Here is a 14,708-nt window from a genome sequence, read left to right on the forward strand (position 1 = left end):
CCTTCCCGTGGTGAGCAGTGCATTGTATCAGCAGTTTCAGAAAGACCAGGGGCGTCCACAGCAGCAAAGCAGCAAGGTCCTCTGGAGGTCCTAGCCATAGCAGGTTGAGTCAAATGTACTCCTATTTCTAATGAACCCAATCTAGCAATCTCCAACCCTTGCTCATTTGCCTTTTGCCTTATTTTTTAATTGACACATAATCTTACATATTTATGAGGTACAATTTGATGTTCCAATACATATCCATGTTGTCTAATAATCCAATCTGAGTAGACAGCATATCCAGCACATTGTGCATTTATCATTTCTTCGTGGTGAGAACACTCAAAAGCCTCTTTTCTGGGTATTTTGTAACATACAATATTTAACTGTTAACGGTAGCCACCCTACTGGGCAAGAGAACACCAGCACTTATCTCTCCTATCTAATTGTAACATAAGCCCATTGACTAATCTCTTCTCATCATCCCCTCCTCACTTTACTTCCCACTTTCTGATAACCCCAGTTCTACTCTCTGCGATATCAACTTTTTCTTTCTTTGTAGATTCCACATATGAGTGAGATCATGCTATACTTGTCTTTCTGGGTCAGGCCTATTTCACTTAACAGAATATCCTCCAGGTTCATATATCTTGAAGCAAATGAGAAGTTTTCACTGTCTATGGATGAATAGTTGCAATTTTTTATGAATATTTGCAAGTTCCATTGGATATATACAGCACATATACAGCATATATATACAGTACAATTTTTTATCCAATCATCTATTTTTTGACACTTAGGGTGATTCCATATTTTGGCTATTGTAAATAGTGCTGCAATACACATTGGAGTGCAGATATTTCTTTGACATACTGATCTTAAATCGTTCAATTAAATACCCATAAGTGTGACTGCTGTATCATATGGTAAAACTTAGTTTTTTGAGTAACCTCCATACTGTTTTTTATAATGGCTATATTAGTTTATAATACCGCCAACAGTACATGAGTTCTTTTTTTCACACATCCCCACCAATACTTGTTTCGTCTTTTTGATAACAGCCATTCTAACTGGAGTGAGGTGATATCTCACCATGGTTTTGATTAAGCATTTCCCTGATGCTTTTTTCATGTTGAGCATTTTTTCATATACTTTTGTATATGGCCATTTGTATGTATTCTTTTGAGAAATGTCTATTAAAGTCTTTTGACTATTATTCTAATTGAGTCATTGTGTGTGTGTGTGTGTGTGTGTTGCTGTTAAGTTCTTTATACATTCAGGATACTAACCCCTTGTCAGATGCATAATTTGCAAATTATTTTTTCCCATCCTGTAGGTTGTCTCTTCACTCTCTTACTACCAACATTAACAGGAGTTTGGAAGAAGCTGATTTTAACCCTCACGGATTGACTTTGAGTGGTGGTTCAAGATATCGGTGGAGGAAGTAATGGCAGATGTGGTGAAAATATCAAGAGAGCTAGAATTAGAAGGGGAGCTTGAAGATGAGACTGAATTGTTGCAATCTCATGATAAAACTTTAAGAGATGAGGAGTTGTTTCTTAGGGATGAGCAAAGAAATTGGTTTCTTGAGATGGAATCTACTCCTGGTGAAGATGCTGTGAACATTGTTGAAATGACAACAAAAGAGTTGGATTATTACATAAACTTAGTTGATAAAGTAGTGGGAGTGTTTAGAGGATTGACACTGGTTTTAAAAGAAACTCTAGTGGGGTAAAATTCTATCAAATAGCCATGCTAACATGCTATGGAGACATCTTTCATGAAAGGAAGAGTCATTTGATAGAGCAAACTTCATTGTTGTGTTATTTTAAGAAACTGTCACAGCCATCCCAAACTTTCAGCAACCGCCACCCTGATCTTTCAGCAGCCATCAGTATAGAACCAAGACCCTACACCAGCAAAAACAAAAACAAAAACAAAATTATGACTTGCTGAAGGCTGAGATAATCATTGGCATTTTTCAACAATAAAGTATTTTTACTTAAAGTAGGCACATTGTTTCTATAGACATAATGCTATTGCGCACTTAACAGACTATAGTATACAAGTTATACTGTGAGCATAATTTTTATATGCACTGGGAAGCCAAAGAAATTTGTGTGACTTGATTTATTGTGATATTTGTTTTACTGCAGTGGTCTGGAACCAAACTCACATCTCTGAGGCGTGTCTGTAATAGCTGGGAATTTCCTAAGCATTGGGAGAGGTATGGACAACCAGATGGACGAAGCTCAAATTTGCCTGGATTTTAAACCGTGCCTCCCCACTCTTGTGGAGTTGTTCTCCATTAACAGTGGTGGGCTCCAACTCCAGCTCCAAAATTAAGTAGAGAAGGCTATTAATTGGGACCCTTGGGCCACAGTTCCCCCCAAAGGTGAAACCTGGAGGTGTCTCACTTCTCTGGACCCTTCTATTCGTATTTAGTGAATGACTCACTCACATTCACAATGCTCTCTTTTTCCTTGCCCTCTCCCACTCATGTGTTTGTTAAAAATGAATGAATGCTGTAATTTTGCAACCTCTCTCCTGAACCCATTACAATAAAAAAAAAAATGATGTGAAGTGACTCTTTATCAGAAAGTGGTTTCAATTTAACTGGAAGGATTTACAAAATGATGGAATGAAACCACGTTATAGCATTTTAGTTCTTGCTTATTTTTAAAAGAGGTAACATTTAAAACCAGTTTATTTGAAAGGCTTAAAGGTGTACTTTTTATTTGACAACTCCAATAATGTACTGAATCTTGTACATTTCCATAATTTTCTTGTTATATAACAAGTGATAATTACTATTTGCAATGATCAGCCAAAAAATCTATGTATGAATATTTAGTAGATGTATAATCTAATAACCTTTCCTTATTCTACTTCACATACTCGATTTATTAATATTATAGCTATATAGGAAATTCTACTGGACAGCAATTTATTCTGTTCACCCTCTCTCCTCTTCCTTGTAGTTGTCATCTACCCACCTTATTTCAACTAGTACCATCAGGTATGTGACTTCCAAATCTCAGACTGAGGCTTGGTTAGTTCCATATTTATAACAGCCCATGGCCAGTTTCCCCCCCATGTCTCACAAGTAGCTCAAACTTAGTATTAGCTTTGGGATGAGTTTAAACAGAATTTAACAGAGTTTAAACAGAATTTCTCATCTTCTTCCATCTTCCTTTCCCTACACTGGTTCCCTCTTGGAGCCTTCTATAAATGGAGCCTCCACTTTTTGGACCCTCCAAACAAAAAAATTTTTGGATATACATTTTTTAACCCCCCTCCTCCCTCTATAAGGTCCTAGCCATGATAGGATCTTCTTAGCAACAAATTGTTTTCTTTCCATTTCTTTCCAGCAATCATTTCTTTCTTTCTTTCTTTTTTTTTTTTCTGGTTCCAATTTCTGTCCACTTGCATGGCTATTTCACTTATAACCTCCAAACGCTGCTCTGATAATTCTTTTACTGTCTTGTTCAAAAATTTCCAGGTGCTGAATAAACTCAGACCTCCTTATCCATTCAGGGTACACACAATGTGCTTCAACCCTACTTTTCCAGACTCTATTGCCAAGGATTCTTGTGTTGTTTTTTTAAAGTGCGTTCATGCGGAACATGTTATTTGGCCCTCACAGAAATTCTGTAAGGTAAGAAAGAAACTCAGGTGATAACATGCTCATGCTTCTTATGTGGAAAAGAGGCTGAAGAAGAACGGTAGATTGATTAAGAACTGTTGACTAGAAAGTAACAAAAATGTCTCTAGAATTCAGGAGCTGGGCACTAAACCTTTCAGATAAAAAGGAAGCCTGGCCAAATTTCAATGTCCACTGCTTCCAAAAGCCTTTCACTTGTGCCATCTTGGACTACTTGGCCTTATTCTCCATTCATCTAAATCCTTTTCATCTTTTAAAGGCTTCATTGGTTCCCCCTCTGACTCATAGAATGATTCATACAACTGCTTTTAATTGCATTCTGCCTTCTGAGCCTCTGTTTTAGTGTTTTAAATTCTTATTAAAATAAATTGTTCTTATTTAACCTTTTATGTACTTAGTTTTTTCTCCCAAATAGATTTTAAGTATCGTGAGGTCTTGGCCTAAATTTTAAATGTTTTTGTATTCCTCACATATTATATTTAGTAGGTGCACAACCAACATTTGTTGCATGTGTGTGGTATATTTGACATTAGATATTTTTTAAGTGGGAAGATATTTTATATATACTGTTTTATTTTAGTCTTCAGAGTTTAATATCTACATCACTTTATCTAGTATCCTTCTCATGTATAAAAACTAGTATAATATCTATTATTTGTGAACTCCTGCAATGCTTTGCACAGAGTAAGGACTCACTAAACATCCATTGGCTTTCACTTATTCTTTGGCATCGTGAACTATATTAATTAGTCTACTAGTGACTGCACTGCATTAACATTCTGAGCAACTAGAAACTCATTTTTCTTGATTTTTAATATTGTTCTAACTCAAGCAAACTAAATCCAGACCATAACTTAGTTTTGTCAAGTTGTTACTTTACTTGAATCTGGCTAACCTTACCATGACTTCTGGAATTACTTAATTGAAGTTCACACTGATGCAAATAATTGTATTCAAGATGAAAAAGGGGGGCGATTAGGTCTTTCAGTTCAGCACAAGTGAATAGAAAATATCTCACCCACCCACCCACCGTACCATATGGTATTTTTCTAGCGCTGGAAACATTTTCTTCTCTAAGATACTCCTGCTGTTGAGAAAGCTTTTCTGATGTCAGTAAGCTTTTGATTGGTATTGAATTGAGCTACATTTACCACAGGGCTCACCAGGTTGCCTTTTAAATGTCCCTGGTTTATATGTAGCATGGTAATTTTTCCAGGGTGGTCAAGGAAGCCAGTCACTTTAGCTAAAACCCCTACAGGTTGTCACACAAAAGCAGAGAACAGCTTTAGCTTGAATGCTCCCTAATTACCTTCCAAAGACTGACAGCAAAGATTAGCACAATACCACTAACACTGACTTGGTACTGGCCCTAATGAACCAACACTGCAGTACCAATTATAACCTTACTGAAGTACTGAGGACTAAAGATATTTATGTAAGATAGTTAAGGTATCTGCACAAAATAAAAGTATCATTCTTTTTTTTTTTCTTTGAGACAGAGTCTCACTTTGTTGCCCAGGCTAGAGTGAGTGCCATGGTGTCAGCCTAGCTCACAGCAACCTCAAACTCCTGGGCTCAAGCGATCCGACTGCCTCAGCCTCCCTAGTAGCTGGGACTACAGGCATGTGCCACCATGCCCAGCTAATTTTTTTTTCTATATATATATTAGTTGGCCAATTAATTTCTTTCTATTTATAGTAGAGATTGGGTCTCGCTCTTACTCAGGCTGCTTTCGAACTCCTGACCTCGAGCAACCCACCCACTTCGGCCTCCCAGAGTGCTAGGATTACAGGCGTGAGCCACCGCGCCTGGCCGAAAAGCATCATTCTTAATGTTAGTTATGTTGTTCATGTGTAGCGTGCTGCTGTTTTCCAAACACAATGAAAATTTTAGTTATTTCTTAAAGCTGCAACACAGACTTCACCAAGATGTATTTCTGTCCTTCTAGAGCCCCCACCCTACTTGCATGCAGTAAAGAGTTAATCATCACAGAGAAAACCTTTGGACCTGCTGGGCTTTTCAGATACTTCCACTTAAGGGAAGTCACTTGTGGTCCACTCTGCAGACACCAAAACATCTTTTTATTAATATAATTTCATTGAGAAATAATCTACCTTTGGAGAATCAATTTCACTTTTTAAAATTCAGATTGCTCTGAGTTACAAAGTTGCAAGGCGGAATAGGGGAGCGTAGGGTTCAAGATGGCCAATTGCATGCAGCTAGCATCCACGTCCTCCAGGGAGAAGAACCAAAATAGCAAGTAGATATTCACACTTTGAATAGATCATCTGAGAGAGAACACTGGGATTCCACAGACCAGTGGTGGGAAGCGCTGAGAGCAAAGGGGAACAGGGAATCAAGGCAGCCTGCTGGGCCGGAAATGGCTGGGAGCTGGGAGAAGCTCCCGGATGCAGGGAAAGGGTAAATGAGAGAGCTCCCAGGACTGAACACTCCCTAGCTAAGGGAGAACTCCTCAGCTCACCTTGAGACTAATATAGGGAGCTACCCAGAGACTGCACAGAGACATTGCTCCAGAAAGGGAAGTCACGCTGGCTCCCACAGGCTTCTGAGCCCTGAGCAGCTGCAGCTCGCTGTCATTCTGAGAACCAAGCCCCCAGCGAACTGCCTCCTGACCTGGGGCCAAAGCTGCCCGGCCAAGCAGGGAGAGGGGAGGCCAGGTAACTCCCATCGACCCCTGGGAAAAATCCCATTGCCATTGCTGTGGGCTGTCGTGGGACTGAGGTGTGAGGAAATGGTGTGTCCCACAGCTACCTGCCTACCTGCTCCCACTCAGAGTGGCTCCATCTGTCCTTAGGACTGGCCCACACACAGCAGCCACTGTCCACACCTGAGCATGCTATTGGCAGCATGGAGACCATTCTCCTCCTGCCTATCACAGCTAGTGTGTTCATGCCAGGGGGGCCTAGGACAAGACTGCAAGCCTGGTCCCATGCCCCCAGTACTTCAGCACACTGTTCAGTGGTCTGGGTATCACCCAGCCCAATCCACCAATGTTGGCACCTGAACACTCCTCCCAGGGTCTGAGGTTGGGCTGATCAAACCTGCTGATACCACCATTGCTGGCACCCACCTGCACCCACAGCCAGTTGTTACCTGTCACAGCCACTGCCAACACCAGCACAGACCTCTTGGATTCGAGTGGATTGCTCCACCATTGCTACTGCCATCACGTATATCATACCTGATGCCTAGGGAAACTGGGAAGCCACCCACACATGCCCAGGCCACTGCTGCCATTACCAGCATCCATGCAAGCCACCCGGGAGCCCAAGCATTGACTCTCCTGGGCCTACTAACACTGGTGCCAGTGTACACTGTCATGGGACACGAGGATAGGCAGACTCAGCTCACTGCTGCCACCACTGGGGTCTGAAGATTGGCTCCTTGGCATACTAGTCCCCAGCAAAACTTCACCACAGCCACCTCCAATAACTGCACCCTAAGCCAATGAAAAATCTTAGATGCCACTGATGCTGTTTCTAGCTGAAGAAATCATACAGAGATTAGACTACTGCATGCACCCAAAATCAAAGCCAAAGTCCCCTACCCAACCAACACCATAAATACATCTTGAGGAAAAACTTGTTCCCTATGAAAGCCAATTCCAAAAAGTAGAAGTAACTGTTAAACCAGATGCTCAGATACCAGTGTGAGGACATGGGAAACATGACAAGCAAAGACATATGACACCAAACAGAGATTCCAAAACTTAAGGATTCACTGAATGAAATACAAAATACATTCAAAAGCTTCAACAACAGACTAGATTAGGCAGAAGAGGGACTCTCAGAACTTGAAGACAGGTCTTTTGAAATGATTCAGTCAGACAAAAAGACTAAAAAGGAATGAACAAAGGCTTTGGGACATTTGGGCCAACATAAAGTGACCAAATATTTTAATCATCAGTGTCCCTTGGGGTGAAGAAGGAATAAAATGGTTGGAAAATCTCCTTATCAAAATTTTAGATGAAAATTTCCCAAGTCTAGCAAGAGACTTACACAACTAGATATAGACGGCTCAAGGATCCGCAAACAAATATAATGCAAACAAGTCTTCTCCACAGCACGCTATAGTCAAACTGTCTAAAGTCAAAGCAAAAGAGAAGATACTAAAAAGAACAAGAGAAAATTGTCTAGTCAACACTAAAGGAACCCGCATCAGACTATAAGTGCATTTCTGAGCAAAAACCTTACAGGGTAGAAGAGAATGGGATGACATATTCAAAGGGCTAAAAGAAAAAAAAAAACTGCCACCCAAGGATAATATATCCAGCAAAATTATGCTTCATAAATAGAGGAGAAATAAAATCTTTCTCAGATAAACAAATGCTGAGGGAATTTATCATCACTCAACTGGCCCTATAAGAAATGCTCTTTGCCACTTAAGTATCAAAGATCTTTCCTGGTAGATTATTTGCAACTTCCCAAGTTTTAAGATTACTTGGGATTAAAGTCTTTTGATTGTCCTCCAGATTCTCTCTGACCCAAAGACTCACCCCTCAGGCCCTTCCTCTTTCATCTACCATGAGGAACATTTCAAGGAGGAAAGAAAAACAGTGTTGGCGAATCCTATCTCTCAGTTTACTGCTCTCTGCCCTCCTCGTAAGATCATTTACACTCTTTCCTTTTGCTCTCTCCATTCTCACACACACAAAAAGCACAAACTCTTTCTTCAGCTGGGAACTTTAGGATCCCTTTGCTCCTTTTTTTATTCTGGAGGGATGAATTCATGGTAATTTAATTTTTCTGGTGGGAAAAATGATCTATCACATATCCCCTCCTTTTCTTGAGCAAGGAGCTGCCTGTTGGACTTAATTTTCTATGTATTTACTAGGTATCCCTTTAACAGCCTTGTCTGGTTGTCTGGTGGGTTGCTTTGAAAAACAGGCTCAAACACTGAGAATAAAGTCACAACATATAAGCTTTTAAAAGCAAAACAAAACGACAACAAAAGAAAATCAAACCTAACCAAACAAAAAGGAAATAAATGAGGTTTATCAAAATTGCTTAAGTGCCTCGCCACAAAGTTTTAAGTTTAATCACATCATGGTAAATGGCACTGTCCAAGAAACTGTACAGAGGACAAAACACGTGAGGGTGACTTTTGTCCTTTAAAACATTAAATCAAGAAAGACAAATTGATGCAGCCAACTTGGAAACCTAATTGCACTATAAAATCAAGCATAAAATAAATATTCATGTTATCATTCTCTCAGACTCCCATTTTTCTGTCTAAAAAGTTGTGCCTAATGTTGATCTTTCTGGTAAGAAGAAGAATTTTCAGGAAAATTAGTCCTTACCATCATCTTTGTCAGGGATGATCGTAACCTGAGCCCCTGGGAACTCTGCTCCGATCCTCCCACCCATGGGCATGCTCAGAAGGACCTGGAAGGTCTCCTCCTCTTCGTACAGGGAGTCGTCAATAACAACTATGCGGCACATTTTCTCTCGTTCATCTCTGTCAAAGCGGACAACACTGGTGTGGTCCTCAGGCCTGGATATGTAATCAGAATAAGACAACACTGAAGTGGGCACAGTTCCGGTTGCCGTTCCTGGAGACGGAGAGAATCCAAAAGGTTTTTATGTAGAACATATTACAGGGCTATGTCCAGAAATGCAGCATTATAAAGGTCAAACATTGCACCTGAACACCCCTGCAATTGCAATAGCCACTGCAGACTGTTCTAGTATCCTGAGTCAATTTCAGAATGACCTCCCAAGCCTATGAAGAATACGAAATGGCAAGTGTTTTCTCCTGCCTTTCCTGCCAATGGACTTTTAGGTCAACAGAATATTACAAAATAATACCTCCTACTATTCAAATGCTTACTAGATACAGGCAAAGTGCCAAGCACTTTACATACTTGCCTCATTAATCCTCTCCAGCGCTCTACTGTATTTTATATATTTGGTAAGACAGATTTACAGAAGTTAAAGCATTTGCTCTGGGACCCAGAGCCCAAGGCTGACCCTGAAATCTGTTTTTAATCTGTACTGTCTTTCAAATCATATACATATTAATGGAAATTTTGACGGAAGTCTGATCAGATACCAACAGGATATCCAACTTTTTTTCTTTTGCATTTTTATAAAATCTACTTAACTTGCTAGGAAGGTGTTTAATCAATGAATATTATGGAGTAATTTAATTTTGCATTACATAAAATCACCTTTCATAGGATGCTCACTAATGAACAAACCAAATATTTTGATAATTCCTTGAAATGAGTTTCAAACTACTATCACTTTGTCTCTTTTCTTTTAAACAGTAACTCCTTTCTACTTGAGCAGGCTCAGGTGGGCTTTAGTTCCTTGTAATGCAGAAAAGACTTGAGTATTACAGTAAGTGACCAAGTAAAGTCAGAAACGTTTTAGGTACGTGGCAGCAGAGTCCTTCTGGGCTCCCTTGGAGGAGTCCTCAAAGCTGCAGTCCTGAACAAAGACTTTTGGATAAATGTATTTTGGAAAAACTTAATAATAATGTATACACCTTATGGCAAATGTTATGGCTCTAACCTAAGAGCTTATTGATATCATATGGGGGGGGGTATTTTAGGTTTCATTTTTTTTTGCAAATGGAGCTACCTTGTTGGGTGTAACAGATCACCATTAACTCCTGGCTGACATCTCCACTTCTCCTGATAGGAATGTAGAGTTCACCAACATCTTCTTCAATGGAGTATTCAGACTGGGGAATAAATACAGTAGATTCTAAAGAGAAAACACAATCACAGCCACTGTTATTTTTGTCTGAGCTTCTTATCTCTGAAACAATCCTATGCAATTAAAATTTCTCGAATGATTGACTTTTTCCCTCTTGCATATTCTTTCAGAATAACAGAATGGGGAAAAAGGGAGAGGACAGGGGAAAAGAAGTGGGTATAAAGCATGCAGGCTCTGGGCCAGTGAAAATTTGAAATCTAGAAACAAAACCCAACATGGCTTCTATCTCTAGTAAATGTTTTCTTCCTCAATAAGTGCTACTGACACAGTTCCTTTAAGTCCAACTATCTTCTCTAGGCACAGAATAACACCTTCCCATGGAGTAGAATTTGAGAAGTGGAGATGATCTCAAAGATTGTCTTGTCCGACCTCTTACTTACAGATGAGAAAACTCAGACTCATATAGTAATAGTCAAACTTTTTCCTGGTGACCCTTACGGGTGGAGTTAGGATTAGAACTCAGATCCTCAAATGTCTATTCTATTGTTCTGTTCATCCAGAATGTGTTTCTTTTGGACAAGTCACAATTAAAATTATAACGATACACACAATACATTGTTCAATACTTTAAAAAATAGCTGTTTTTTTAAATTTATAAATCCATTTACCAGCTGTAAATGTGTGGTTTCCTTCTCCCCCATCACAGAATAGCAATAACACATAGTACACATATTTATATGTATTATAAGTCTCAATGGTTCATTTTTTAATGTTGTTGAAAGGTACACTAAATAATAAACATAGCATAATTAAATTGTTTAAAGACACAGTTACTATGTAAAACTGTTAACAACCATTTAGTTTCATAGTTTGACATTGTAAATCCCAAACACAGACTCTGATATTTGACTGGGATTCTGTTTCACTGATTGTCTCACAGCCACACAGAAATAGTTTCACGATTATTTTTAAAACAGCCCTCCCCGCCACCACTGCGATGAATATAAAAGACTGCTGGAACTGCGGATACAGCCCTGGAGGTCCGTGCTGTGCCGGGCTCCACCCAGCTCCGGCCCCAGGAGCTAACTGGTGTGAACAGCATCTAATGTTTCCCTCGCACTCTGCCTTCTGGTGGGTCAGCCAAGGGGAACACAGGAAGGAGCTTGGAGGGCAAGAACAGAGCTGGTCAGGCATTTATCACCCTGGTGCCAGTCAGGGTTTGCAGAGCTGGGTGCACCCCTCAACTAAAGGTCGGAGTGCCTGCTGGGGGCCCTGGCTCGCTCTCTGGGCTCAGCTAGCTCCGATCTCCTGTGCCCCTCAGGCCTAGAGGTGGTGACGGTGCCCACTCTCACTCGCCTTGGGGCACTTTGCTATGCCTGGGGGTTCACTGATCCTTGCCCACCTCTTTGTGAAATGGTCATGTCATTAAATTATCTTTAGATTACTTATTTTAAGCATGCCATTTACATTTTCCTGGGACTATGATTTATAAACTAATTTTTAAAATGCTCTTATTTTTTTTTAAGAAAAGATATGTGAATATAAGATTGTGTAACTGATTATTCATTTATCAAATATTGATTGGGTGACTTCAACTCTCCAGGCACAGTACCAAGAACAGGGGATACAGGGGTAGTAACAAAATCTTTGGCCTCGGGGAGTTTTCTTTCTAGTTGGGGGTGGAGAGGAGGAAGAAAATAAACAAATATACAAGAAAAATATATGGCATATCAGGAGGTGACAAATGATATGAAGAAAACAAAGAGTGCTAAGGGTAACAGAGCGTGCTGGGGCTGGCACATGGGGGTGGAGGGGTCTATGACACGGAAGAAAGTCATGGAAGTATCTCTGATAGAGTCATCTTTGAGCTGAATGCTAGAAGAAAACATAGGAAAAACACTTCTAGATATCAGCCTATGCAAAGAATTTATGACTAAGACCCCAAAGGCAAATACAACAGCAACAAAAATAAATAAATGGGACTTAATTTAATCAAAAAGCTGAATAGCAAAGGACATAATCAAAAGAGTTAATAGGTGACCTATAGAATGCGAGAAAATATTCACAAAGCACACATCTGATAAAGGGTGAATATCCAGGATTTACAAAGAACTCAAACAAATCAGCAAGAAAAATAACAACGCCATTAAAAGGTGGGCAAAAGACATGAAGAGAAGTTTTTCAAAAGGTAGACAACTGGCCAATAAACACATGAAAAAATTCTCAACATCAGTAATCATCAGGGAAATGCAAATTAAAGCCACAATGAGATATCACCTTACTCTGTCAGAATGGCCATTTTTAAAAAATCAAAAAATGATAGATGTTGGTACAGATGTGATGAAAAGGTCACACTTATACAGTGTTGATGGGACCATAAATTAGTATAACCTCTATGAAAAACAGTATCGAGATTCCTCAAAAAAATAAATATAGAGTTACTATTGAACCCAGAAATCCCCCTTCTGAGTATCAGCCCAAAGGAAATAAGTTGTTTTATCAAAAACACACCTGCTTTCAAATGTTTATTGCAGCACAATTCGCACACAACTGCAAAGATGTGAAATCAGCCTAAGTGCCCATCAATTCATGATTGGATAAAGCAAATGTGGTGTATATATACCATGGAGTACTCCTCAACCACTAAAAGGAATGAAATAATTTCTTTCGTAGGCACTTGGATGGAACTGGAGACTTTTACCCTTAGTATCTCAGGAATGAAAAGAGAAATACCGCATGTACTTTCTAATAACTGGGAGCTAAACGATGAGCACACAGGGGCACAAAGAAGTGTAAAGGACTTCGAAACCCAGAAGGTGGGAGGGTGGGAGGAGGTGAAAATTTAACTATCAGGTACAGTGAACACTATTTTGGTGACAGGCACACTAAAATTCCCAACTTAAGTATTATACAAGGTCTCCATGTAACAAAAACCTTTCTACCTCTTTAATATTTTGAAATTAAAAACATAAAGAAATAAATGGTCACAAGACTCCAGTACAAAAAATACACAGAGTGCTACTGAATATTCAACTCAAATATTAAATGAGTTTCAATGAGTTTCTTTTCATTAACTTATGGAAATTCACTCTGCTATCACCTACTTTTGGCAGTCTTTAGGTGATGGACTCCACGGCATTAGCATGAAATATTACAGAAAGTTTGGTTTCTTTACTAGGGTTTATTATGTGCTGATTGTTTGCATTACCCATAAATTTATATGTTGGAGCCCTAATCCCCAAGGTGATGGCATTTGGAGATGGAACCTTCAGGAGGTGATTAGGTTTATATGAGGTCATGTGGGTGGGGCCCTCAGGATGAGATTAGTGCCCTTTCTAAGAGTCCTCTGAGCATGCACAGAGGAAAAGTCTAGTGAGGATATAGCAGGAAGGGAGCTATCTACAAGCCAGAAAGTGCCCCTCTCACCAAGAACCAAGTCTACAGCACCTTGATCTTGGATTCCCCAGCCTTTAAAACTGTGGTAAATAGATGTCAGTTGTGTCAGGCACCCCAGTTTGTGGTGTTTCGTTATAGCAGCCCGAGCTGACCAAGACAGTATTGATTATACATAGTATTTACTCCATACTGCTAATTTATACTGGCCAGTTTTTGTTTTTTTTTTCAAATAAGTTATTCAGAATCACTTTGTGTATGGGATTTTAATTTAATAAGCCCCTTTCAGATTTAAAGCTCGAGAACCTGAGTTTTGATTCCATGACCATTCCATTCCTATGAGCAAAGCAGGTTTGATTGAACAAGGCAGGACTTCTTGCCAGTGCCAGCAAGTTTGAATTATGAATAAAAAAGAAAAGTGGGTGTCTGCACCCATGCCCTTATCTCTGGAATTCACTCCTACAGTTGATCCGACAGAGAGTAAATAGTCCCAGTATCAAGTTTAGGTCTTCTGTTGACCTAACTTCTAAAGGAAATGCGTAGTCTGTGGCAGGAATTAGAAAAGGGCATCAGAGAGACAAAGAAAGACTTCCCTGGTAGACTTTGCAGTTAACATTCTTTTTCAACTTCACTTTAAATGCACAATAGAAGTGTACATGCAGACTGCCTCAAGCAAGCATAGCTCTTTAAAAAAAGTCCTAAAAGTGGCATTTTTGTGTTATGCTTAAAAATGATTAGCTAATACACATGGAGTTCTTTCTATTTGCTAAGCCCTATTCTAAACACTTTACATGATTGGTTAGCTTTGTTCTTGCAACAACCTTTGAGGTACAGACTATTCTGACTGTCATTTTACCTCTGAGGATATCAGACACCCAGATGTTAAGGAACCGGCCAAAGGTTAGGTTGGCAGGTGGTGATGCTGGGATTTGAACCCAGAAAGTCCACCTCAGAGCCCATGCTCATAACCACCATGCTCCACTGCC

At 39.7% G+C, this 14,708-nt stretch overlaps 1 protein-coding gene across 1 annotated transcript in view; it reads right to left on the reverse strand.

Annotated features, from left to right (window-relative positions):
• Window positions 1-14,708, reverse strand: part of FREM2 (FRAS1 related extracellular matrix 2) — a 165,314-nt gene that overhangs the window by 64,426 nt on the left and 86,180 nt on the right. Inside the window, exons 5-6 of the mRNA XM_020290416.2 lie at window positions 10,252-10,377; window positions 8,967-9,218 (exon numbers count right to left, since the gene is read on the reverse strand). Coding sequence (XP_020146005.2) covers window positions 8,967-9,218; window positions 10,252-10,377 — 378 coding nt within the window. The remainder of the gene's footprint in view (window positions 1-8,966; window positions 9,219-10,251; window positions 10,378-14,708) is intronic.

Source organism: Microcebus murinus, chromosome 13, assembly GCF_040939455.1.
Source record: "Microcebus murinus isolate Inina chromosome 13, M.murinus_Inina_mat1.0, whole genome shotgun sequence".
In the NCBI taxonomy this organism is placed as follows: domain Eukaryota; kingdom Metazoa; phylum Chordata; class Mammalia; order Primates; family Cheirogaleidae; genus Microcebus; species Microcebus murinus.